Raw genomic sequence first — 26,896 nt, forward strand, 5'->3', positions numbered from 1 at the left:
TGACACGTAACCATTGAAAAGCTAGAAGGTCATCTTCACTAGCACTGGCTGTTCATGTTATGTAGTAGCTTAATGCCCTTTTTGGGTCCAGACGATGCAGTCTCTCCTCCTCCTTTGATGGATGAGGAGGTGGATAAAAAGTTCGTAACACATTATATTGTGCAAGGTGAAACTGACAACTTTCAGAAGGAAACATGACCAAACTCTTAAAACCACCCTGTCCTTGGAAAAGGATGTGAAAGGTGGTTTGGAAGACAGGGCTTGTAGCGCACTTCCTCTACGGACAGACTAGATGGCTTCCAAAAAGGCAGTTTTCATGGTGAGCATTCTTAAAGGACACAAATGCAAGAGCTCAAACAGAGCTCCCATAAGACAATATAGTACTAGATTTAAATCCTAGGATAGCACGATGAAGGGTGTAGGTGGGAAGACATTTGTTAGGTCCTTAAGAAATTGTACCACAATCAGCACCTTGAAGTACGATCTCACATCCAGAGATCTCTTGAAGATTGATAGTACCGCTAATTAGCCCTTCACCATGGCCATTTGTAACCCAGAATGGGTCAGGTGGAGTAGAAAGATAAAACATGGGGAAACATATATGAAAGGATAAAGTTTATTTTTTACTGCACCAACTGCAAAACATATTCCAACGGCAGCGGTACAGGGACATAGTTGCTGGTCTCCTAGCCGAAAGCAACACCTCCATTACGTCTTCCGGAAGGTCCCAATCCTTATAGCTCACCCTTTCAGATACCAGACGTGAAGATTAAGAATCTTGATCTCTGGGTGAAGAATTCAACCTCCTTGCGAGAGAAGGCCCTTTCTTTGGGGAAGACGAACTGGAGGGCAGTTGCCATTTCCAGAAGGTCCGGGTACCACGTTCTCCTGGCCCAATCCGGAGCAATGAGGATCATGGTTTTCCCGAACTTTCTCAACCTCCTGATGACAAGAGGAACGACTGGGACTGGTGGAATCATGTACAGAAGTGGTACCTTCCAGTACACCATGAACGCGTCCCCTTGACCTCCTCTTTGCGGAAATTCCCTGGAGCAGAACAGCTCGTACTTCCGGTTGATACTGGTCGCAAACAGATCCACTAGAGGGGTTCCCCAAAGGGCAAAGATCTCCAGAAAGACTTCATGAGCAAACTCCCACTCGTGCGTGATCGCACTCTGCCTGTTCAGAGTGTCCGCCACCGTGTCCTTTTCTACGGCTAGATGAACTGCCAGAAGAGTGATTCCTTCTCTTAGTGCCCAAAACCAGAGCTGCATTACCTCTCTGCACAGGGGTAGTGACCCCACACTCCCTCTCTTTTTGAGGTAGTGCATGGCCACTGTGTTGTCTGCCATTATCAGGACACTCTTCCCCCATAATGAGGGCAGGAAGGCCATCAATCCTAGTCTGATTGCTCTACGCTCTAACAGGTTGATATGGAGTCTGGACTCCGACTGAGACCAGTGTCCGCTTATTGAAAGGTCATGTGTGTTCCCCATCCTGTGAGGGAGGCGTCTGTCAAAACTAATTTCCGGCCATGATTGCCAAAAAGCTTCTCCTCTCACATTCTCTCAGCTGACCCACCACAGGAGATCCTGTGCGACCCTTGTCTGGATCTGGAGAAGGTCCGTCATTCTGTCTGAGAATTGAGACCAATGGGATCTGTGAGCCCATTGAAGGGATCTAATTCTCAGACATGCTTCTGGCACCAGAAAAAGGCATAATGCCATGAGGCCGAGCAACCTTAGGAAGTCATAGGCCGGAACACATTGAGCACTTTGGAATTTTTTTGACCATCTGAAAGACGTTCTCCAGGACTCACTTGAGCTGTTGACCCCCTGGATAACCAAACTCATTAGCCTCTCCTTCGATGAGGGTGTGGTTCCATCCTCTCTTAAGGAAGCCTGGATTACTCCATTACTCAAAAAGGCCAATCTTGATCCATGCGCTTCTTATAATTACCGCCCAATTACTAATGTGACCTTTGTTCTGAAGATCATGGACAACTGGCATATTTACAACTACACAGGCATACTGAAGACAATCTGATCCTTGGCCCACACCAATCAGGGGTCAGAGCTCAGCACGGGACAGAAACCGCTATGTTGGACCTTATATCCACCCAGCCCAGCAATGTGGATGGAGGTCATCCTGCCATGCTGATGCTCTTGGATCGCTCTGCAGTTTTCAATCTTGTGGACCACTCTTTTGGTGAAAGGCAGGGGGAGATCGCACACTGTTCCTACCTAACATCACAGTGGGTATCCTCATTTTGCGGCCCTTGGACCGTTCGGGTATCCGTTGGTGGGGAAAGTTCCAACCCTGTTCCTCAAACATGCAGCATTCCTCAGGGCTCTTGCCCGGCGTCCACCATGTTCAATATATACATCAGGCCCCTGCTGGACCTACTTGATGCCCTGGGTGTCCGGTATACGAATTATGCCGATGACACTCGGGTCGTTCTTGAGCTCAGCGGGAGGTATGAACAGGATTTGGCTGCAATAAATAAAATGTACGCCACCATCAACGCATACATGGCAAGCAACTCTTGTCCTGAACTGCAATAAAACTGAGCTGTTGATTGTGGTATCTAGAGCTCACCTTAGTAAACTAGCCTCAGCCTACACCAGCTTTTGCATTTCAAGTAATGTCATCCCAGTCTCTAAGGAAAGTCAAGACATTTGGGGTCATCTTGGATTAAGAACTATCCATGACACCACAATGTCTCCTATATTCGATCTTCATGCAGCCTCATAACCAAGTGACTAAACTAGATTCGTCCATTTCTCACTGCCAAGAACTGTGCATTGCTTGCATTTGCACTAGTGAACTTCAGAATTGATTACTGTAACAGTCTTCTGGCAGGCACAACACACTCCAACATATAAGCCTTACAAGTGCCACAGAACAATGCTGTTCGGGCCATTCATGACCTGCCCAAATGTGCTCACGTTTCAGATGCCAGGAGGGTACTTAATTGGTTGCCTATTTAACACAGGATCACTCAAAATCTTAACATTGTCATTCAAATGTGGCTTCAAGATCGGCCTAATATACTTAATGGACCGAGTGAAGCTCCATGTAGCAGGAGGTAGCTTCGCTCCTGCACTTTCCCCACACTTACTGAGCACAGATACAAGCTGGTGCGCTTTGAAGAGACTTCCTTTGATAACCAGGATCCATTACTATGGAACTCACTCCATGGGCATATATGCCCGGCTGATAACCTGGCATTATTCAAGAAGGAAATAAAAGACTCACTTATTTAACCTCAAATCTGGTTGAACTTCGCTCTCTTTGATGTCCCCCGATTTATGCTCCCCACCCAGCCTGTCCTTTTCTGTGCGCTCTGAGGCCCATGGGCGTGTGGCACTTTATAAAAATAAATAAGAGATGAGCCCTCAGGTGGCAAAGTTTTTGCCAGAGGCTGAATCCAGGACTGCGACAATAAATTGAAGTTTCTGTGAAGGTGTCAAGTGGGACTTCTTGAAGTTCAGTGAGAAACCCAGCTCACTGAGTAAGCGGCAGATGCGACTGAGATGACAGACTGTTCCGAAGAAACAGCCCTGATCAACCAGTCACTCAAATAAAGGGTAGATGTGAATACCCACCCTCCTTACACTTGCTGCCACCACTGCCATAAGCTTGGTGAAGACCCTCGGGGCTGAGGTGAGCCCGAATGGCAGAACCCGAAGCGGCTAATGAGAACCGCCAACTGCGAACCTCAGGTACTTTGTGCTGCTGATGTATGGGCACATGAAAGTAAGCATCTTGAAGGTCCAATGACACCAACCAATCCTGTAGTCAAAGGGCCTGAAGAATCTGCAAAAGAGTTACCATCTTGAACTTGTACTCTGAGGAACTTTTTCAAGCATCACAAGTCGAAGATGGGTCACACTCCTCCATCTTTCTTGGGAATTAGGGAGAATACCAACCCTGGTTTTTCTCCGCTGCAGGTACCAGCTCTATTGCACCTTTTTCCAACATGAGAATCTCCCGTTGGAGGAGTGAATCTGAAACAAAGGCAGATCTGGCTTTTGGAGGGCAATCAGGAGATTTCTTTAGGAATGGGAGACAGTAACCGTCTGCTATGGTTTGTAGCAACCATGAGTCCGAAGGTTATGCCTCGCCAACTCTAGAGATGATATGGCAGTCTACCGCCTACCACAGACCTGTGGGTGAGGGAGTAATTTTGCTGCTCTGCCTGTACCTGAGGGTAACTCTGCGGGTGCTGCACGTGGATTTCCACCTCCTCTGCCTCCAAGAGTCGCTCAACTCTGACCCCTTTGTGGGAACTGTCCTCTTCCTCTGGAGATTGAGGAATAGAAACGAAGAGGACGTTCTCTCCAGTCTTTATTTAACGGTTGAGATGGCCTGATTGCTGCCCCTAATGATGTGGCTGCAGCCCTGGAAGCTTTCAGCTTCTGCGTCTTCGCCAAAAAGAAAAGTACCATCGAAGGGCATGTCTAGCAGACGTGCTTGGACATCCGCCGAAAATCCAGACTTTCAGCCATGACATCCGTCTTAAAACATTGCTGGCAGTCATGGATCTACTTATGGAATCCACTGTATCCAGGCTGGACGGCAAGGATTGCCTCATGGCATCTTTCCAGTCTTGGACTAGGCTTAAAAACCTGTCCCTTTCCTCACCCTGAGGTATATGTTCTACTGCACTAAATACTTGCTTTCCCAAAGAGTCAACCATTCTATCTTCTTTGTCTGCAGTAGTGGAAGGGTAAGCTTTGGACTTAGATGAAACAGTTGCCGCTTGAATAACCAGGCCCTCTGGTGTGGGATGCCTGTTCAGAAAAGGAGTGGCCACAGAAGCCGTTCCGTACTTCTTTGTTAAGAGTTTGTGTATAGGGGGGGGGGGGACGGATACCAGCTTCGCCAATTTACCATAACCCTTACTCTTAAAACAGCATGGAAAGTTAGCACAGCCTCCTTGACTGGACCACTGTCTAAGACATCAGTACGGTCATCCGTTTCAATCCTAGGGCTGGTCTAGACCACCCCAGATATTCAAACACTTAACAAATAATGGATCTGTATGAAGGATCAGCATATCCAGCCACACCTGGGTTACCAAAATCAGTCTCTGGAGATGTATCCCAGCTGCTGGTTTCTTTAAGAGTTTCCACCAGATTTTGTATCTTGAATTCTGGAGAAATAAGCTCTTCTGGAACATTTGGTGTTCCAAACAGATAACCAAAAGGGGCTTGATCCTACTCTTCATTTTCCTCAAAGATGGACCCCTTTTGCCTGATGAAATCAGGTTGAGGCATGGGTTTAAATGACTTTGTTGGTTCAGGAATTGGTTTAATAGTCTTTGGAAGCGCTGAATGCTCCGATGGTGTCTAAGGCGTTGAGGGCTTCGACGACTTCCTCGAAGCAGTCGGTGAATGAGCCGCGATTTAACGTGCTTTGATGACTTCAAATGGATGACATGCCTTGAGGGCTCAGGAGATAAACTCGACAGCTTCGACACCTCCAAAGAAGGCCTTTGTGGGGATAGGCGCAGACTGTCTCTTATACGTCGATGAAGACTCCTACTTGCATCGAGGAGCCTCTCTATCCAGACTCTGAGGTGTGCTACGAGACACGCTACACACAGGGGTAGCTTTGTTTGCCTGACTTCTTGAGAGGGACACTCGGAAGAGCTCGCCTCTGTAAAACATCAAGCATTTTTAAGCAGAGGATTTCCCATTCCGCAGGAGTCAACGTTTTCTTCGGGAACAAAACTTTTTCAGGAGAGGAAGCAGACTATGACAAAGACCTGTGATGCTGTTTCTTACTCTTCTTTTGTTTGGATGGGGGTTTGGGAGAGGGCTTACCTGCATAGAGCTTCCCATTCCTTTTCCGCAAGGTCTTGACAGACAGATTGACATGAGGCTCAGTCGTCCATCTTGTGGCCTGTCCCCAAACACGACAGACGCAGCGAGTGTCTGTGATGGACATATTTGCCCTACAGTCCGATCACCATTTGAACCCTTTCTTTAGAGTCTAGGTCAAGTTGCAAGAGTGCCTTTATTGTCTTCACCCAGACCACGACACGAGCAGACGAGACATCTGCCAATCATTCTCGTCAAAGACCAAAAGGGATTGCCACCAGGGCTTGGTGGCAGGGATCGAGGAGGGGAAAGGCATCTGATGCGGCCTCCGGGGACAATCATGCCTCCTCCAGTACTGGCAGGTCCTCAGAGCGTCCTCCCTCAGGGAAGAAGAGTTTGAGGTCCTTTGAGGATGCTTCCTCTGTGAAGATCCAAAAGAAGGTGAAATCTAATGCTCCACCGCCATCCTCGTCAATGGTATCTGCGGCTGCAGAGTTCTAGAAGGGGTCGGTCCCGGTCACCAACTCAGTCAACGGTTAGCCTGCCGGCTGGTGGGTTGCCTCCATCCGCAAGGAAGTTGCTGATACCGTCCAAGCATAAGAAGAGCAGATCTTCGAAGGCCACGTCACCGGCCCCGCCATCGTAGATGCAGTCAGACCAACGACAGCCTCGTCCACCGCCTTGTCGATGACCTTGTCAACGACTAAGACCGGCACCCCATCGACAACCACTTCAGCGACAAGCACCCAGTCCACAGCCCCGTCAGGGAAAACTAGTCTTCCTTCAGTGACAAAGGGTTAGTCACTGACCGCCATCTTCACAGCGACCGCCTCGCCGAGGGTCTCCCTGCCTCCTAGACCCCCATCAGTCCGACCACGATCTAGTCGACAGCTGCACCCATTCCTATTCCGGAGGCACCTGTCGTAGCCTCCTTACAAAGAGACTCGGATTGGGTGAGAAAATTGCTTCCAGCACTGGATTTCCTGCCCAGGCCTACCAGGGTTGTTCCTCTGGCTCCTTTGGGATCCCCCACATCACCACCACATATCTATACTAGTGCTGAGGAGGATGTGCCTGAAGATTTTACTCAGACCAGGAAGGGGGCCAAGGACCCCTGCCTCATTAGGGATCACCTTCCCATGAGACTTACCAGCCGTTTAGCACTCCAAAGGGCTTGAGCCAGACCCCTGCTCCAGCTAAACCAGCTCCTGAACCAAGGGACAAGTCCCTGGACATTTTAACCACCTTGCATATGTTGGTGGAAGAGCTTCAGCAGTGGCTGCTTGCTGCTCCTGTGTCTGGTCCAGCCAAGAGTCCTCCAAAACCCTGTAGGGCACCTCTTACCCCAGGGCCAGTGCTAGAGGCCCTGTCCCCTGTGTCAGAGGAGTCTGTTCACACAGATACTAGCAAAGACAACACCACCACCGGAGCTCACATGGATGAATAAGAGGACTACATTCCTGCAGATGGGGAACCGGTCATGTTCTATCCTTGGTTCAGTCGGTTTCATGCCACTCCCCCAAGTGCCCCCTATGCCCGCCTGCTCACCTGCAGTCTCCTCGTCCGACTGGAGTCCAAATCTCCTTATCCTCAATGCCTCCTCTCTGGAATGCAGATGAGGTCTGCCTCGAGAGGAAGCCACCCTGCCCCTCTAACTCGGGGCCAGGGGGGCTCCCGTACCGGAGCAGACCGGTGAAGGGGAAAAAGCCGAAAGGCACAAAAAAACCCTTCCTTGTTGGTTTGTCGACAGGATATCAGGCAGGATACCAGACAGGACTGCGATGAACGAATCGTCCAGAGGAAGAGTGGAGACTATTACAGGGAGTGTTGGGAGAGGGCTCACGGGAACCCAACAATGCAGAGAAGGATGGGTAAAATGAACGAGCCGAGAGAAATCGAAAAAGACAGGAGATCTGGGAAGAGAGAGAGAGCCAGGGAGGTAAGGGAGATACCGGAGAGCCAGGTGGAATGGAAGAACAACAGGAGGGAGAGGAAGAAAAGGGAAAAATGCGGCGGGGCCGCGGAGGAAAGAACTGAAGCGTACCAACCCGGAAGCCTAACGCGATTAGGTTGCAACGCACAGGCTTCCGGGTTACCGCTCGTAATAAGGGATTGATTGGAAGGCGAAAAGCTGGACCGCTGCTGAAGAACGCGCGGCGGCGTGATGGCCATATTCAATGGCCGCTCCAGCGCCAGCGTCTCCACAGCTGCCAGCGACCGCCGTGCGTGACAGAACCGCAGAACGTCGACAAGTCCACTAGGGCTTCACCCCTGGATGAGATTGGCGACCCCAACTCAAAGGCAACCAAGCTCTTCAATCTGGTGCCAGAAGAGAAGAAAAAGAAGGAAGGCTCCTTTTTCAACAGCAGGAGTCCGCAAAGAGGACCATTGTGTCGGTCCCATTCATGGACGACATTTGGGAAGAGAGATTGACAATCATGAAGGCTCCAAACACCACGCCAGCAAAGCGCGACAGGCTGGAGAAGTACCGGGTCTCGGCATCGGCCCCCAGATGTCTCAGGTCTCAGCCTTCTCTGGACTCTGTGGGGTTGGCCACCGACAGGAAACGATCATCAAACCCCTCGTCATCCTCCATGGTGCCTCTTGGCCAGGAAGGCAAGAAGCTCGAAGCGGCTGGCAAGTGCATCATTACCACAGCAGCCTCCACCATCGAGGCCGGCAACGCCCTTGCGATCCTGTCTAGGTACGACATGGAACTGTGGTATAAGCTTGGGACCATCCTGGACTTCCTTCCCGATGACAAGAAGGCCAAAGCCTTGGCACTATTCCAGGAATGAAAAGTGGCTTCAGACCACCTATCACCGCCACGCTCGACATAGCAGACTCAGGGTTCTGCCATATAGGGAATGGTGTGGGTCTGAGGTGCCAAGGTTGGCTGAAGGTCACGGATTTCCACACAGACTAAGGTAGTCGACATGCCGTTAGACATGGACAACTTGTGTGGGAAGGCAGTGGATTACACTCTCCAGGCTATCAAAACCGGCACAGATGGCACGCTCTATGGGGACCCTGCAGCAGAGAAGGTGAGCTGGTACCAAGAGGCACAGGCGAGTGGATTCTATGAGAAGACTCAGAGCCGCTGTTTAGGAAACACCATGGTCGGTCGATCGACTTACAGGAGCGGCGATGAAGAAGCTGGTGTTTTGGGCGGCGGCTTAAGCAAGGCATGGCAAAGGTACTTTGTGGTTCGAGCCAAGGCAACAATGCACTTTTGCTGGTATGGTGGCGAACTGAATCGAACAGTGCTTCAGTAAACAATGGATGCCAAAGGCCAGTGTTGAAGGGTCCTGCTAGATTGCTTGGCGATGAGTGAGCTTGAGTCATGACCCAGAGCGGGTCATTGTCAACAACACGGGCCTTGGCTGTTCTAGCTTCCAAGTGCCAGCGTCCCACTCCAGGTTCCCAAGGGCCAAAGTCAGTCCTTTTCTCTGGCTCACAAACACAGGGGAGGATGGTACAGACCTTCAGGGAACCTGCAACATAGTGAGGTCTTAGGCAACATGGTGGGGTCCTAGGCAACATGGTGGCTGGCAGAGAGGAAAGCTTATGGTCCAGCAACAGAGTTCACCCCAGTGGTCCCTGGGGATGGTTAGGGGATAGAGCTCGCCTCTGCCTTGTAACACTGGCTTTCACCTCACAACTGGAGGACTTTAGAAAGGACTGCTCTCTCATCAGGGTCCAGCGAAATCTTCAAGCGATGATCCAAGAATGCTTCTGAGAAGTGCTGGGAGACTCCTTTTATAGTCCAACGTCTCCAGGGGATTGGAGTAAAGCTAGCCTGCTATAGGTGTCCAATTCCTGCCCTTGAAATTACTCCACTGTGCCCTTCTGATGTCACACCCAAAGTGCTTTGCTCCAGAGGAAGCGGAGGGTACAGGAAAGAGACTCAAAATGGCAGAAGTCTCTTTCCCTTGAACACAGTTCTAACTACTCTAACTCCACCTCCTTCCCTTCTCTCGAAGAACAAAGGCCTTCAGAAATTCAGCCCCCTGTGTGAGGCCTGGCTCTTTGTGAATGGGTGTGCCCTTGGATTCCTGTTGCCAGGCCAGCGTACTGTGGATTGGCAGTCCCTGGGAGAAGGGTGTTACCTGCCCTTACAAAGGAACAAAGAGGTAATCCCCACATGCTACATTTCTGCCAGTAGAGCAGGGTCTAGCCTGTCTGGCGGAATACACAACCCTTCCACAGTTGAACTGGGTCCACAGGGCTGACATGTGCGATATCAATTTAATGTGGCTGCAATTATCATAACTAGGGCCATGCACCGTGCCTTAGCCCAGGAATAGCTTTATTCTTACAGTTTATTCTGCCACCATCATGGCTACTTATGCTCATTATAGTTTTGGTACAAAAGGCGCATAAATGCAGCCCCTGCACTGCGAGACTTGGCTGCCACTACCTCTAAACCCGCTCTGTGCCACAGGTAAGGCAGGCCGCTGCAAATCAAGATACTGATTTACTATGCCTTTGACATTGTCCTTTCAGGGATGGAATTACCTGTATCATTTTTATTATTTAATACAAATTAAAAAAGGCAGGGCTTTCATACTCTTGCCACATGGCAATTCAGCACAGGCACCATCCCTGGTGGAGTGGGGATGGGCTGCGCTAGTCCCTCACTACGAGACACCATACGCAAACATTCTGGCTGCTGTGTTTTCAATGCTGAGCCAAAGGCTCAGTGCTCAATACTAGTGATGGGAGTTTCAGACGAATGTGCATGCAAAACAAAGACTGAAAGCACATTCCAGGCTGTGTGCAGGCCTTTGTTGCTGGAATCGGCAGCAGCAAACTCCTGGGGAAAAAGATACTGTGACTGCTGCACTAAGAATAAAAAACACAAAAGGAGGCAGAGTGCGAGTGAGAGAGAGGGAGAGAGATTTCAGGTTTGCCCATGACACAAAGTATGGGGGAACATAAAAGCTATGGAGTGGAAGAGAGACCAGACCAAAGAGAAAGAAAAGAGAGACAGAATGGGAGAGGGAAGAGGGAAGAGGGAGAACCAGTGGGAATGAGGGAGAAAAAGCAACCCAAGAAAATAAACAGGAGAGAGAATGTGCTAAGTGCGGGACTGTGCAACAGGCAGAGTACAGACAATCAGGGGAATAGAAGAGACAAAACAAGTAACTGTGAGAAGAGACCATATAGCAGGGAAATTAAGGCGATGAGACAGTGTCCAAGGGGGACTATGCCAACATAAAAAGGAGTGAGGTACAGACTGGACAGCTAAGGGAGGAAGAGTGGAAAAGAAACTCAGTAAGTACAAATCAAAAACATCCAGGTTTGTCTTCTCCCTGAAAATTCTAGAGTGAGTGATATGCATTATAGTGTGTGAAGGCATCATGAGGCAAGAAACCGATACCATACTTAACATTAAAAAAAATATATTTATTGACTTAAATATCAGGCTGGTTGAATGCCTAACTTGCCCTATGCTAAGGTGGAATGTCCCTACCTGAATTAAACTAAGGAAAGTCTGAGTCAAAGAGTTCAACTTAAAAGTCTGTCCATGTCCAAAACCGATACTTGCCCTCAACTACAATTAACCACTGAGTGGGGATGTCAAAGAAACTGTTTTACTCAAAGTTCTGAGCTCCTTCCATCTCACAGCTTTTGTTCAGCTACCATTCCCCACGCATAAGAAAGTTCCATGAAAAAGTCTCAAAGTTTATCTTTCTCCAATTCAAGTTAATATAATTCAGAACCAATCCTTGGGGTTCCCTTCACCAAGTTTCAAGTAACAATCCAAAACAAAGGGAACTTGAGACTCTGGTCACAATACAAGTGTAGTCGCTTAGGTCTCAGGGTGCCCTTCCCCAAAACTTCAATGCATTTAATTACACTTGTCTTACTCTTTACAGAAGTCTAATAAAACACCAGGTCAACCTGACCCTAATCCCGGCCTGCCTAGACAGCTCTGTTGCAGTGATTTCAGTGGATTTGCTTCATGGTGTCTTTAGCTTTCACCATTCAGGGCTCTCTGGTCTAGATGCAGTTGTCAGACCACACGGTCCACCCAGTACAGGTCGCGCAACCAGGACCCTTGGCCTCCTCAGCCCACCGACATAGGTTACCTGGTACTTGTTTCTGTGCACCAAGTCACTGTCACTTGATTACTTTTATTGGGCTCTTGGCTTAGGGTGTACTCTTGTGCTCCGGTTTCTCCTTGGTTGCTTTGCGACTGTTCCCATGTATCACCCACCCCTTGCCAAACTGTAGCCTTGCCACACTGCATTCACTCATTAAAATGCACTGTTTGGCTTCCCTCAGCCTGTAATGTATTGGACATGAATAAAAGTGGCATAATGATTTAACCAAAATCTTTAAGGTTCACTTTCAGCTCAGAGTTCAATGCTCTCTCATGTTGCTTAAGTAACGTCAGTATTGAATGTATACTTATTCACTTTAATATTGAATTGATATTTAATTTCTTATTCAATATGCGCTGGTTTTATTTCATTACACAGTTTCCATTTAGTCCTGTATTCAATATTCATTGGGTTTTAAATATTCCATTTAGTTCAGTATTCAATATGCGCTTAATGGACCGTTACTCACTTGTGGTCCTAGTGGAGCTCCCCGGTACTGGAGCGCCTTTCCGAAACTCACCTGCCTTCTGTGCATCCTCCCGGTGGTTCCCATGACTTCCTTTTGTTTCCTGAAGTCTAGAAAACCCACTGTTGCGAGCTCCACTCGTTCGCCGTGTGCTCCCTTCTTCACACCGGCACCTCAGACACTGGTTTCCGGACGCGGACAGCGTCCTCGAACTTCTAGGCTCCTTAGAATCTCCTGCTGCACTTGCTGAGATTTGGAGGCTCCCAGTGTAACGCTCACCTGATTCCCGTAGAGGCGCCGGTCTTGACTGGGCGTATACCATATCTTCAAAGGTGATGTGTAACACACGGCTGGCTCCTTGGGCTGGACCTCTGTGCACTGTATGTCTGACTCGAAGGGTAAGATGTCTGCAGATAGAAAATATGGGATTAAGGAACTGGGTTATTGAATGTCTCTCTTCTTCCCTTTCTCTTCTCCTGTAGAACCCCAAAGGTTAACGCTCTCACCTTAGGTAAGTAAACGCTGTGCTCTCCATCTGCCTCGGGGCAGGGTGCTGTAACCAGTTTCTTCACTGGATAAGGGGAGCAGGCCTCTTGACTTCAGAGGACTGCTGTCCGTCGTTTACTGCACGAACGGTAAGTTTCGAGTAATTCTAATGTCTTTAAAGTCTTTAGTAAGGATGTCTCTTGTTTTGCAGGGTTCCGGCGATGGCGGATGACGGGCTGAAGTGAGTTGAAGATGGAGCCCGTGTGATGAATAGAAGCGCCTGGAAGCACGTAAGTAAGCGCTTGTTGCCTGCTTCACGATGCGCTCTAACTGTCTTTTTATTTTGCAGGTACAAGTTCGGAGCGGCTGCAGGGTGCCGGAATACCCACTGGGTTAGATGTGGAAAGGAGTAATGGCACGTGAGTATTAAAGTTCCCCAATGTCTTTAAACGCACCTTGTTTTGTCTTTCAGATGCGGGATGCAGCGCCGAAGGCCTCCGGAGCGTGCAAAGAGTTGGTAAGCTTTTGTCTTTCAGATGCCGGAATGCAGTGTGAAGACCTCCGGAGCGCACGAAGAGTAGGTAAGCCTTTGTCTTTCAGATGCCGGAATGCAGCGCGAGGCGTTGGTGACAGCCGATGGACCAGGTAAGTGAAGAGCTGTCACTGAAGACCGTAATGCTAACCTGTTCTTTCTTGTCTTTATAGGTGTTGCTGAAGACTGGATTCAGGATGGTAAGCCTTTTTCCTTAGGCCCAGGATCAGATGCAGAAGACACGATGAGCGTTCTGCTGCAGAGGATGCAGAATAACGCAAAGCAAGATTCATCCATCGGGTGTGGTTTAAATAGCCTCCTGTAGTGCTTAGGTGTCTCCTTCCACAGCCACGCCTAGGTAAGAAAAGAGTTCCTGCTTTCCAGAAGAGTTCCAGTGTTCTGAATCTAGGGAGTGGCTCCTGCCCCACCCAACAGGAAAAGTAGTTCCAAACAGAAGAGGATCAGAGGCTCAACTGGCAGGCAAGTAAGCAGCATGGTCTGCTGCAGGTAAGTCCACCCAAGCATTATGAGCCCGGCGCTTCCAGCGCTGGGACTGGGCATATTTATGAGCCTGGTGCCACTGGCGCCAGGACTGGGTCCAAAAGGTCCCAATTGGGACTGGTTGGCACTCGGAACCTGGGTTATGGATCTGCTTCCAAGGGAGTTGGGAAAACCCTGACCTTTTGGAAGCAGAGATCATGACACCCAGGCTTGTGGGGAATGCAGAGCCCACTTACATCGGGTCCCATAAGACCTCTGGGACTTCTACTGGCATCCTGGTTCTTCCTCCTGGGCCAAAACATCTGCCTCCTTTCAGGGGTCTCCTGCTGCTCCTTCACACTCAAGTCTCCCTGTTGCTACATCTGTCAAGTGCTGCCCTGCTGGACTGGTCTCCCTTTATACACCTGCAGCTCTTTGACAGGCTGCATATGTGGAAATTGGATTAGTCCTGCCGGACCACAATTACAGGGACATGCCTGTCCTTCACAGTTCCTTGTAGGGATCCTCTGTCCCAGTACAAAAGTGGTGTACAGATGTAGTCTTCATCACTCTTAGTTGCCTCTTCTTCGTCTTAGTACTCTCAAGTGTTACATGTAAAGAACTGGCTTATAATAGCCCACAAAGGTTGGGGGAGGGTTAGAGTGGTCATCAAAGGGAAAGGGGGATACCATGTCTCGCTCAAGAGCATCCCATACCCAAACCTCAAGGACCCTCCATCCAGGTGATCCTCCCTTGCTTCTCCACCACCAGTGTCAGGATCCAATAGCGATGGCCTTTCACTGGCCACCTGTGCAGAGGATCCAAGGGGGTAGGAGTGAGAGTACCCTCAGGTTTCTCACAAGTGGCTGAAGACACACCCATCTATGCCACCACTCAGTCACTCCTTGCGACTAGGGAAAGAGGGTTGCTGGGCACGCCTAGTTGCTTCCTCTCCCTTCGTCAGCCTCCCTCATGACCATGGGTAGGCGGGGGCCCAACTTTAACCTTGTTCAAGGGGCACTAGGCATAAGAAAAGTTTAAAGATCACTGCTCTGGGGTGAGCTTCATAACATTGCCCACGTCTCGATAAAATAGTTTATAACTCCAAAATATATATGTTTGGGCTCACATTACTTTGGATATTGCTACTGTAAACTTTTATTGAGGATGGGTAAAATAAAGCAATAATCGTGCTCTTTTTGATTGACAGGTTATACGTTGGTTCATCAACTAATTTGTATACTAAGGGATTTCTATTATTCAATCTTTTGTTACCCAAGCCTTAAACATTGCTAAAAAAGTAATCTTGGACGATAAGCGGATGGGTACATACTCTGCAGACTGGAACTAAATCCCAATTTCACCACTTCACTAAAGTGTGTGGTCCTGGGCAAATCATTTAACCTTATTGTGCCCGGTCAGCTAAAATTAGGAGTACTTGAAAGAGATTCCCTATGCAGCTTATGATATTAAATAGATTCACTTATGGTTTTTCTGTAGTGTTGCACCACAGACTAGTGACAATGAGTATATTGCACACCACAAAGTTTGCCTCTATTGACAACTTCTTGTAACGTCACTTTCCACGATGCTTTAGAGTATCAAAGACTGATGACACTCCCTGCAATGCCTTTTCTTTAACAGCTCTGATGATGTCAATACATATGAAAATTAGAGGGTGGGGGGCAGAGCAGATCTTTTGCTGCACAAGGCCTCGGAAAATGTATTTCCGACATGTAAGGACATTTAGGCCCATATTCTCATCAAGGTGTCAAATACCGAAAGGAAGTTAAAAGGGTTAACAACCTTTTCAGTACTTAAGACCTATTCTGAAGGTGGCGCATTCTTCCGAAGTCTGAAGGAATGCGCCACTTTCGGAATACATGTGGCTGTTGCTAGGATGGGTTGGAAACCAACCTAGTAACCGCCACATTCGTAAACTGGCTTTTTGGAAGGCTATTCTTGTGGCACTCAGCCAGTTTAATATGTGCGCTAAACTAGCGCACATATACGGTACCCTTTTGGTGGCGTTAAACTGGAGGAGTGCCACAAGAAGCCTTATTTGGTGTAAATGAAAGTGTTCATATACACCCGTGTGTTTTATATGGACACTTTCATGTACACCAAAGCTGCAACGTTGAAGCTGCTTGCTTTGGTGTACATGAACGTGTTCATATACAACACAGGGGGGTATATGAACACTTTCCTATACACCAAAGTAAGCAGCTTCAACATCCTGCAATGTTGAAGCTTCTCACTTTGGTGTATAGGAACGTGTTCATAGCACCTGTGTTCTCGGCAGCATTTTTGTAAAATAACGAATATGTCATGATCTTACAAAAATGCTGCCGAGATTGGATTGCGCCCGTAACACCTAAATCAGGCGCAACCCACACAGAGCACTGTTGTGCTCTACGAGGACGCCCATGCCCACTTGAGAATACTAGTGGAGCCTGGGTCTCTTCTTTTGGCGCAGTGACTCGTGCTGTTTAGCACCTTCACTGCGCCAAGTTGAGAATAGGGGCCTTAGAGCACTTAATAAAAACATGAAGTTGATGTTCGTAGGAAAATCCAAGGGGCACCAAGTGATAATTTAGAACACATGTTTTGTATGCCCTCTTAAGCCCCCCAAAATTGGCAGTTGTTCACCTCTGTATCAGCCCGTCACACTTGAAGCTTACTTATTTTATGTACAAACTATTCCATGCAATATGAGCAGGGCCATTATTTTTGTGGCTGGGCTAGATCCCTTGGCATGATCCTACTCAATTCTCAGCTTCTCCCAGCAAGGCAGAACAGTGACATGCCCACACTTCAACACCCTCCCCTCTCAGTGGAATTAACTATCTAATGTACTGCTCCTACAAGAATAACAAAAACTATGGAACACTCTAAGGACTGTGGACAGCACTGCACGCTGCAGTGATGTGACAGTGGGATGCTAATGAGCCCATTTGGCTCATGGTTTGTGTTTCAGTGCCTCCAGACCCTGAATGTTCATCACTGGGGCAGGAACATCTGATTGTGTTCGTGAGAGGAGGGGGACTTTCACTTGACAGAGTCCCGTATCGAGACCAAAATTAAAACCCTTTTTTGGGGGGTTGGAACCCTGTTCACAGTGGTGCTGGATCCGGTGTTCACCTATTTCAATTTAGAGTGCTCGAAAATAGGTGAACACCCGATCCAGCGCCACCGTGCAACAGGGTTCCAACCCTCCAAAAAAGTGTACTTTTCCAAAACTGGGACTGCAGGAGGTCTATCCCTTGGAACCCTATACACAGGAAGCAGGAAAGAGAACAACAATCAGAAAAATATCTATTACTCATGGATAAATTGAAGTGCATATGCTAGCGCAGAGATCCACAGTTCCGTTAAGTCCTAACCGCACAACTCAAAATTAAAACCCTGCTGGGATCTAGTCCTAGGAGGCCCTGGCCCTCTTGAAGCGCTGAACTGATCAAAAAGCCCCTTTTTGCCCCTTCACGCAGTTATATATTGGTATACCAACAAGCTGTGCAGGCTAGCACGCCCTGCAGAAGGACCAGATGGAGGGTCAGTTCATTGGAGGGCAAATGACAACAATGTGATCATGTGGACTTTGGAAACAAAAAGATAGCTCCGGCAGAGAGCATCAGATGGCACCAGCAGCTGGCAGCCAGCAGTGAGGAACAAGGGGGGTGGGGGGTTGTTACAGAAGCTGCACACTCACAGGCCTCCTTTAGCTTCTCCTTGTCATAGTGCAAAGCCTCGTAGTCGTGCATGCTGATGCGATTCACCCGGATCCTCAGTCTCTCCGGCACTGGCTGCTGACTGCAAGGGCGAGAGAAAGGGAATGGTAAGGGTCAGGCAGTGCCTATAGGAATACGGGATGAAGGGAATAGTGTGGTACTACACGTAGAGTTGGATGTTGTAGGAAATTACATAATAGCACTTGCTGTGCTGAATGGCGCAGGTGTGGTGGCTCTAAAGAATGTTGCATGAGCACTGGCTACATTGGATAGTGAAGGCTGGGGCTGGAGGGAATGTTTCAGAGCCCTGTGTCTAGTGGATGGTGCAGGCACACTAGTTTAAGGGAATTTAATAGGAATAGTGGGTGTGGTGGATATCGTGGGTGCGTCACAAACATTCCCGACTGCTACACCACTGGCTGTGTTGGATGGTGAAGGTGTAGTGGCTGTAGGGATTGTAGACATCCGCTGTAGGGATGGGTTTCCGAGAAATGGTGGCATGGCACAGTGAAGGTGCACTGGCCATGAAAGACAGCGTAGATAGAAGATTTGACTTTGGTAAACAGTGGGGGACAATATCTTTATGTTGGTGAGTAGTAGCGCTGGAGTACTGTGCAATAAGCAATGTGTATACAAGTGCTCGATATCCCACATCACCATACAGTGCCCCTTACTCATTTTGTAGTGGGATCGATGTGCGGCGTTTTGTCTTCTGCACCATGTTGGCCTGGTTCCGAAGGCTGATATGCACCACCGATGGTGCCAGCTTGCAGGGCTCTCCATCCACCTGCACCGGTATGGGTTTGTATGTGATGAGGACCACCTTTCGGCACTGGTGCAAGCGCTCCCCATGGCCTCCCACCTGCAGGGCTGCCTGCGGACAGAAAGGAAGAACGCTCATCATAGGTGTATGAGGATATCTGGTTAATGGGCCAGTTAGTAAATCATTTGCTGGACCCAGAACTGAGACAGGAGTGAATTGAAGGACAATGCCAAAACCTGCATCTCATACTCTTATCTGTCATGATCCTGGTCTCTTGACATGGGCCTTGCAAAGCACATGGTCCCTCAGGAAGAACTTGGTCCTTCCCAGCGCCCCTTTGCCTAGTACCCCTTACCGTGCTAGGACTAGGTCCAGCAGATCCCTATGACTTCTCATCACCATGTTAGCTTGGGCTGGCTGCTGGTGGGTTGGCTCTTCAATCTAGCTTATGCTACCCTCCCCCTTGGATCCCTTCATTTGAGTGTCCTGCAAATCCATCTAACACATTCCTTTGACACATGCAGGAACAATCTCTGACAACAAGTCTTTCTCATTGTGAGGCACGTACCAGAGACGCCATGGTGAATCCAATTACTTCGATGCAGCCATCGTCATGCCGTTGAGGTTCAAAGTCATGATGCTCTCCTGGATTCCCCCATGGCATTGTGCCAGCACAGTACCTGCATAAGAAGTGAAAGCACAGTGCTGATATTAACAAAGAATGAAACAGGCATTACAGCATAAAGAAGAGTACAAAGGAGGAAGACATGGTACTAGAACAAACGAAGGACACATGCTGACACACAAGCATGTTCTTCTGTATCTTAATCATGAATTCCTGTTCAGCCTCTGCATTTTTTTCAGGGTATTGGTGTTCCATGTTATGTTACAATTATTTATAACACACACGTGCACCCGGGGGCATCATGACGCTGAGAGTAGAGGAGGAGCAACAACAGAAGGAGAGCCTAAAAGAGCAATGTTTTAATTGAGCACCGGAAGGAGAGATGGTCAATGATAGCTCGCAAGGGAAGCAGGACTTTATTCCAGGACCTTGCGTCCACCACAGAGAAGGCACGTCCTGCTATCCTAGACAGCCTGATACGTGGAACCAAAAGCAGGAGAGCAGACTGGGATCGGAGAGCACGTAAGGGTACATATTGGAAGAACATTTCCTGGAGATATTCAGCACCCTGTTTATAAAAGGTGCGATGAACAGAGTGATTTGAACAGGATCCGCTTCTCCACAGGAAGCCAGTGAAGTTTCCTGAGCACAGGAGATATATGGGTTCGTGGAGGAAGGTGAGAGACTACTCTAGCAGCACCATTTTGGAATAACTGAAGACTGTTTATGAGATAAACAGGTTGGCCAAGACAGAGTGATTTGCAGTAGTCGACTGCACTCAGAACTAGAGCAGCGACCACAGGAGCATGAAATTGAGTAGGAATGAAGGGAAGAACTTTCCTCAATATTCAGAGTTTAAAGTGGCCAGATTAACTGACAGAAGCAACCTGATCAGTCATACATAGGGAGGAGGAGAGCTTAACCCCAAGATTTTTCACATTAGTGGACGGAAGGGGGAACGGGCCAAGAGAGAAAGGCCAAAAATCAGGGGTCTACAAAGCAAGTAGTGCCCACCAACAGGAACTCGGTCTTGTTCCCGTTCAGTTTAAGTGAATTTAGTGCCTTCCATGCTCCCAGATCCTCCAGGCAACTCCTCAGTCGAACAGCAGTGTCGGGACGAGTGAGGTCAAGACGAACCAACAACTGGGTGTCATCGGCGTAGGAGTAAAATCTGAATCCATGGGACTGGAGGAGAAGGAGGCATCTAATATATATATTAAAAAGTATGGCCAAAAGTGCAGATCCTTGAGGGACGCCGCAAGTAATCCTTACCGGTTCAGAGCATACGGGAGGAAGGGAGACTCACTAAGAACGGTCGGCCAAAAAAGACAGAACCAGTTTAGGACCTTTATCCCGACCTCCGCCAACCAGGAGATAAGTATGGTGTGGACAACCGTGTCGAAGGTGGTGGATAAGTCCAACAACAGTACCACTCCCACTCCGCCCTAGTCAACCAGGCGAGCAAGATCACCCAGCACAGAATTTAGAACCGACTCAGTGCCCCTTCCTGGGCAGAAACCTGATTGAAAGATGTCGAAACATCCCGAGGATTCCAGGAAGGAGTATAGCAGGGGGAAACAAGGGCCTCCATAACCTTCGATCAACACAGGGAGGAGCGATATGGGGCGAAGATTTTCAAGCATCCCCGGGTCCAGTGAAGGTTTTTTTTTAGCAGCGGTATAACCAGAGCATGTTTCAGTGAATTTGGAATGGATCCCTCAGAAACTGAGGCGTTAACTGCCACCATAATATGAGAGATTACTTACCCTGCAATGTCTTTAAGTAGTATAAGTGGTATAGGGTCAGCCGGGGAGGCTGATTTGAGGCGCTGAATAGCCTTTGAAATATCCGATTCACAGAACACAGGGAAAGAGGACCAGGTAGACGTCTGCAGCAGAGTTTAAGAGCTCTGAGATCATCAGAGAACCATGGCTCCGAGATTTGATTCCTTATTTTGCACAGCTTAAGTGGGGCCAGCTGATTGGCCACAGTTAAAAAGGACTCTCCTAGAGAACCAAGTGAACAAGGACTGCGAGGGGTCAACTGGGCATGAAGGAAAGCAACCAGATCATTGTTTACTTTGCGCCAGTTGCGTTTAGAAATGTCAGGTTTGGTCGGATGCGACATGGTATCCTGTAGTCGCGAATGAGATTAAAAAATGGTCAGTCCAGAGAAGAGGAGAGGGAGAACAGACCATGGTCGGCCCATAATTCGGGGTCAGTACTCCACAGTCTTGGTCAATTTAAGAGTGGATGTACAAGGACAGAAAACGCAGCTGTTCATGGTCATACGTGGTCAGCCTCCTTGTGTTAGTAATTTGAACTTAGTTTGTCCCGGATCCATGGACATCAATCTTTGATTTTGCACATCTTTTTGGGGAAAATGTTAATGTTTAGGAGGAAAATAGATCTGTTAAAATTCTAGCTGCTGTTTTTAGCACTCCCCAAAAAAGGAACCTACAAACCCTTCCCTCAGTTTCCATTATGTTCAGCCTAACTCAAATGAATTGCCTTTCCCTCAGCTCCCTACAAATCTAGAGAATTTAAATATGTTTGTTCAGTATGATCTGTGTGGAAGATATGCACTTTGCATAAATAGAACATAATGCAGGGTAGAGTGGGGAACTCCGTTACCAGAATAGAGAAGAACAAGTTACTTACCTCTCAGTAATGTTATTTCTGATGGACATTCCTCCAACGATTCCTCATCCTGGATATCCATCTCCAAGAGAAGCTGCTCTTCAGAAACCTTTCCGCCGCCAGGGGGCACAGTGCGGCTCCACCGGACGCCTTTACCTGCCGGTAACCACCAAAAGGGGCGGGTAGGGCGGGTGATGAGGAATTTGTGGGAGAACATCGATCAGAAAGAACATTACTGAGAGGTAAGTAATTTGTTTGTCTAATGGACTCTTTCCTCCCATGGATTCCTCATCTTTGATAGACTCCCAAAGAAGTACAATGATCAAGAGGAAGGGTAGCAAGGACACAACCTAAACCAGAAAACTCAGAAGGACAGCCCAGCCAAAACAAGCATCCTGACCAGACACAATCCAAGCAGAGAAGCCCATGTGGCTGCTTGTCAAATATCCAGAACAGGAACTCCACTTTGCAGAGCAGAGGTGGCAGCCAACCCTCTGTTGGAGCGAGCTGGAGACCTTCAGGAATCTCCTTGCAAGCCAGATCATAGCATTCCGAGATGCAGAGAATGAGCCATCAAGACAGGGTCTGTTCTGTCACAGCCCGGCCAGCTCGGGCACGAGTGTAACCACTGGTTAAGTCACTCGTTCAGGCCTCCCTTGTCCGAGAGACTTAGAACTTGAGGACCTGCACTGGATAAAGCCAATGGAAATGCTTCTTTGCCTTGGAAGGTTGAGGCAGAGGAAAGAAGACAGGCAGATGGATCTTTTGAGAGAGATGGAGAAGACCAATGAGGAGGATCAACTGAATGCGTGGAGCTCACTCACCAGTCTAGGGCAAGTGATGCTAACCAGGAAAATCATCAAGGGTGAGCAATCTTAATGAACAAGAGTGAATGGGCTTAAAAGGAGTTCCCATTAAAATGTTAGCACTACATTTAAATCCCACACAGGAACAAACTGGCATGGTGGAAACATATTAGAAAGACTCCTCAGGAATAGAAAGAGTGGGAATGAGGGAAGAAAAGCCTTGCTCCTCTTGACGACTGAAAATTACTGCACAATACCACTTCACTGTACCAATCCGTAGGCCTGCAATGGCCAAAGATGGAAGAATTCTTCCAACGACGATGTGGAGCAAGTAAACTGGTCAAGATCCCTCCCCCGGCACCAAGCCAAAAACCTACGCCAACTGCAGGCATAGATGGACTATGTGATGGGTTTTCTAGCAGAGAGGAGTGTATCCAGAATGTCCTCCAACATGCTTTATACCTTAGTCTTCCAGCAGCCAGGCACGAAGGTACAGGTTGTGGAGGTTAGGTGCAGGACCTTCCTCGGGAATGCAAAGGTCAGGTTGAAGTACCACTCAATTGACAGTGCGTCCCCCAGAGCTCCCGGACGAGGGTACTCCCTGGAGCAGAACCACCTGCACTCCCTGTTCATTCTGGTAGCGAAGATGGCTGCTGGTAGAGTACCCGCATGGGAGACAATCTCCTCCAGAACTTCCTGGCAGATCTCCTACTTGTGGGAGGCTGAAGACTGTCTGGTCAGTGCATTTTCCAGCACGTTTTCCTTGCCGGCTAGGTGGGCCGCAGTCAGACATGCTATTCTCCAGAGCCCACAATTGCATTAGCTCTCTGCACAGAGGCAAGGAGCTCACGCCACCCCGCTTGTTGAAGTAATACATGGGTACAGCGTTATTCGTCAAGATCAACACAGTCTTGCCCATCACAGAGGGGAGAAAAGCGACCAGGGCCAGTCTGATCACTCACAGCTCCAGAAGGTCTTGGAGGAGAGTACCCCAGCCTTTCAGGAGCGCATCCATGACAAGGCGCCTGTGACCACAGCTGATTAAACAATGAACCTTTCATGAGGTCGTCCTTCACAGTCCACCATTGCAGGTCTCCGAACACTCTCCCAGACCAGTAAAAAGGTCCAGTGTTTGACCCAGAAACTGTGAGCACTGAGCTCAGAAACCACTGCAGCGACCCCATGAGCAGGAGGGCCTCTGGAACCACAAGGATGCAGGAGACCAGAAGAACTTGAATGCACAGAAAACCTAGGCTAGAACTTTGGTCTGTGCCTGGAATACCTGGACCATCTTGTGGAGGTTTGCCACTCTGTCCTCTTGCGGGAATCCCTGGCCCAGGCGACTAAAGACTGTACCGATAAATCTGGGAGACAGGGACGGCAAAATTGCAGACTTTTTGAAGTTCAGGAAGAAGCTGAAGCTGTGAAATAGGCTGCACATCCAGTACAGGTGTTCTGACGCTAGATCTTGTGAGCGAGCTTGGCTGGGCCAATCGTCCAGATATGGAAAGACATTAATGCCTTCCCTTCTGAGGTGAGCCACCGCTACTGCTAGCAGCTTGGTGAAAACCTGGCATGCCAAAGAAAGACTGAATGATAGGGCTTTGAACTGGTAGTGACAGTTCCCTACTTTGAACCTCGGGTGGTACTTATTGATAGCCACATGGAAGTAAGCATCCTGGAGATCCAGGGAGACTGGTCAGTCGTTCACGTCCAGGATGTGGAGAATCTGGGCTAGAGGTATCAGCTTGAACTTGTACTTTGGTAAGTACAAGGTCAGAAGCTGCAGATCCAGGATGGATCTCAGGCCTCCGTCCTTCTTGGGCACCAAAAACTAGGTAGAGTACCAGCCCCTGCCTCGTTCTGAGAAGGGTACCAGTTCTATGGCCCCCTTTTGCCAGAAGCTGACAGATACCTTTCGGCAGAAGAGGTTCCGCAGGCAAGGGGTGATGGCATGTTGTGTAGTCTGAAGGGCTAAGGGAAAAAGGAATGCAGTATCCCTTTTGTATGACCTGTAAGACTCTGGCATCTGAGGTGGCAACTTTTCCAACCACACACAGAGAACTGATGGCAGAAATCCACTTCATAGGGGCTTTGCCCCAAGAGTCTGAGGGCACAGTGGAGGTGGCTTCTAGCCCTGCAGTGACGGCGCTGCCCTGGCTTGCCCAATGGTGCTCAGACTCTTCCTCTTTAGGCATAAGCAAACCCCCTCGCTCTGCCGGCAGGGCTCCCATGTCGTTGCTACAGGACGGCCAGCCCAAGTGAATTAGCGGTAACCTCAGAGGCTTAAAACATCTGCAATGACTCATCCTTGGTGCCAAATAGGTTCATGCCACTGAAGGACAAATCCAGAATTTTCTCTTAAATAGTCATGACCAAACTTGAACTCTTGATACACCAGCAACCAGGGCTCGAAGAGCCGAACATCTTGCTATTCCACGCATCCAGTCTCTTGCACTCCCTGTCGGGCGGGGGGGGGGCAAAGACAGGAAACCAGTTGCTTTGAGGTTCGCTGTAGTGGCCTAGACCATCAAGCTTTCCAGGGACAGATTGGGCAGAAAGTAACATGGGGTGTGAGTGTGCCAGTCTGTGCATCTTTGCCAGGTCGGGGTCCACCATGAGAACTGGAGCCGGTTTGGCCCATAGTTCCAACACTGGCATCTCTACTGCCTGAATAAAAGGCAATAAGTCTTTTTTTGGATCCTGGTCAACCTTCATACTGCACCTATGCACGTGAAACAGAGGACAGCCCTAAGGTGTTAACAACCTTTGCCAGCAGATGCTGAAAAGCAGCCTGAGGGTTGCCTGAGGTGGCAGCAGAGAGCATGCCCACCTCTGGCAAGGTATCCAGGTCACTTCCTGCAAGTTGGCCGCGAGGTCCATCAAGACCCATTGTTCCTCAAATGGGACATGTATGCTTGTCTGGGGAGTGGCAGAAAGTCTCTCGCACTCTCATTTGTCACTGCAAAAGTGGGACCCAAGGTCAGAATACCTACATCCGGAGACGGAACGGTGTGACCCTTAGGCTTGACCTTGTCGCATCTGTTTGCAGATTCACTGTCAACGCATCGGAGCGCAGTGGGATCAGTCGGCTTGACCAAAGCTCTCTGTGCAGATGCACTGGCCGGCTGTACCGGGACTAGCACAGCAGGCGCCTTGGCAAAGAGGTTGAGCATTTTCAATCTCAACACTTTCTAATCTTCCGGAGTAGGGGACAGGGTGGGAATAAGTACCTGCGGGGTCTCTTCCTCCAGGACATCCTTCGATTGGTGAATCCTTCTTTGACAATGCAGAAGGGTGGTGTCGCAAATAACTGCCAGGGTACCTGGACTTCCTGCAGTGTTTCTTCTTCTTTTTGTCCTTTTGGACTGGGGGAGCATGCTTCTGTGCCATGGTCTACTCCCTGTGACTTTGAACGGGTCAGTTCATCACTTCTCTCCTTATGAAGGAAGGTAAAACGTTTTGCCTCACAGTCTCAAAGCGCCTTTGGGTGCATCGATTGGCATGACGTGCAGTCCCCTGTGTTGTGGCCTTCAAAAAGACAGTGGAGGCAAATGTGGTGTGGGACTAAAACTGACTTCGGACGCATGCAGTCCACACAGGGTTTGAAACCAGAGGTCTTCGTAAGATTTGGCATCCCAACGACTACGAAGAATGGAAGCCAAGAATTTTTAGAGCGGTGTTCCTAAAGCGAGTACGCAGAAAAATTAACTGAGGTCACAGGGTGTGGCGCCTTTATAAATATATCCATCCAACCCAATCACCAGTCGAAGGACACAAGAGACTCCTCTGGGACCATTGAGGAAGAAATTGCCTCATTCCAGCAACACCAGTACAAAAATCGGAGAGACCAACCACTGATGAACTAGGTGACAAGAGCGTGCATCATCCGCTCTGGTCTTTAGCTTCTCTTTCTGCCTGGAACTTCAATTCCAGCAGCCATCTTGGATTGCCGACATCACTTCCAGCTGCCATCTTGGATCAGCCCATCCTCCAGCCAAAGGACACAAGAGATGGTTACCAGTCATTTGGTCGAAAAAAATTGGTCGACTGGACAAATGGTCGAACCAATTTGGTCGAAGACCAAATGGTCGAATTTTTTTTATTTTCACCCCTTTTTTTGGGGGGGGGGGGGTGTCCCCCAACCCCCTTTTTTTTCTAAAAAACACTTTTTAAAAAAAACGAAAACCCGAAAAATAAATATATAATTAAAAAAAAATTCGACCATTTGGTTTTCGACCAAATTGCGACCACCAAATGTCATTCGAACAGTTTTCAGTCGACCAAATGTCTGGACACCAAAGAGACTCATCCGGGAACACCAATGAGGAAGCAATCGCCTCATCCCAGCAATAACCGGGGCAAAATCAGAGACATGAACCACTAATTGACTAGGCGATCAGGTGACAAGAGCATGCGTTTCCCTTATGAAC

At 48.7% G+C, this 26,896-nt stretch overlaps 1 protein-coding gene across 17 annotated transcripts in view; it reads right to left on the bottom strand.

Moving 5' to 3' along the window:
* DGKZ (diacylglycerol kinase zeta) overlaps positions 1-26,896 on the bottom strand; it is a 1,700,725-nt gene that overhangs the window by 587,061 nt on the left and 1,086,768 nt on the right. For all 17 annotated transcript variants that reach the window (XM_069623235.1, XM_069623234.1, XM_069623231.1 and 14 more), the window contains 3 exons: positions 18,962-19,073; positions 18,305-18,504; positions 17,612-17,712 (listed from right to left, as the gene is read on the bottom strand). In XM_069623235.1, coding sequence (XP_069479336.1) covers positions 17,612-17,712; positions 18,305-18,504; positions 18,962-19,073 — 413 coding nt within the window. The remainder of the gene's footprint in view (positions 1-17,611; positions 17,713-18,304; positions 18,505-18,961; positions 19,074-26,896) is intronic.

Source organism: Ambystoma mexicanum, chromosome 11 (genome assembly GCF_040938575.1).
Source record: "Ambystoma mexicanum isolate Mex_15411 chromosome 11, UKY_AmexF1_1, whole genome shotgun sequence".
Classification (NCBI taxonomy): domain Eukaryota; kingdom Metazoa; phylum Chordata; class Amphibia; order Caudata; family Ambystomatidae; genus Ambystoma; species Ambystoma mexicanum.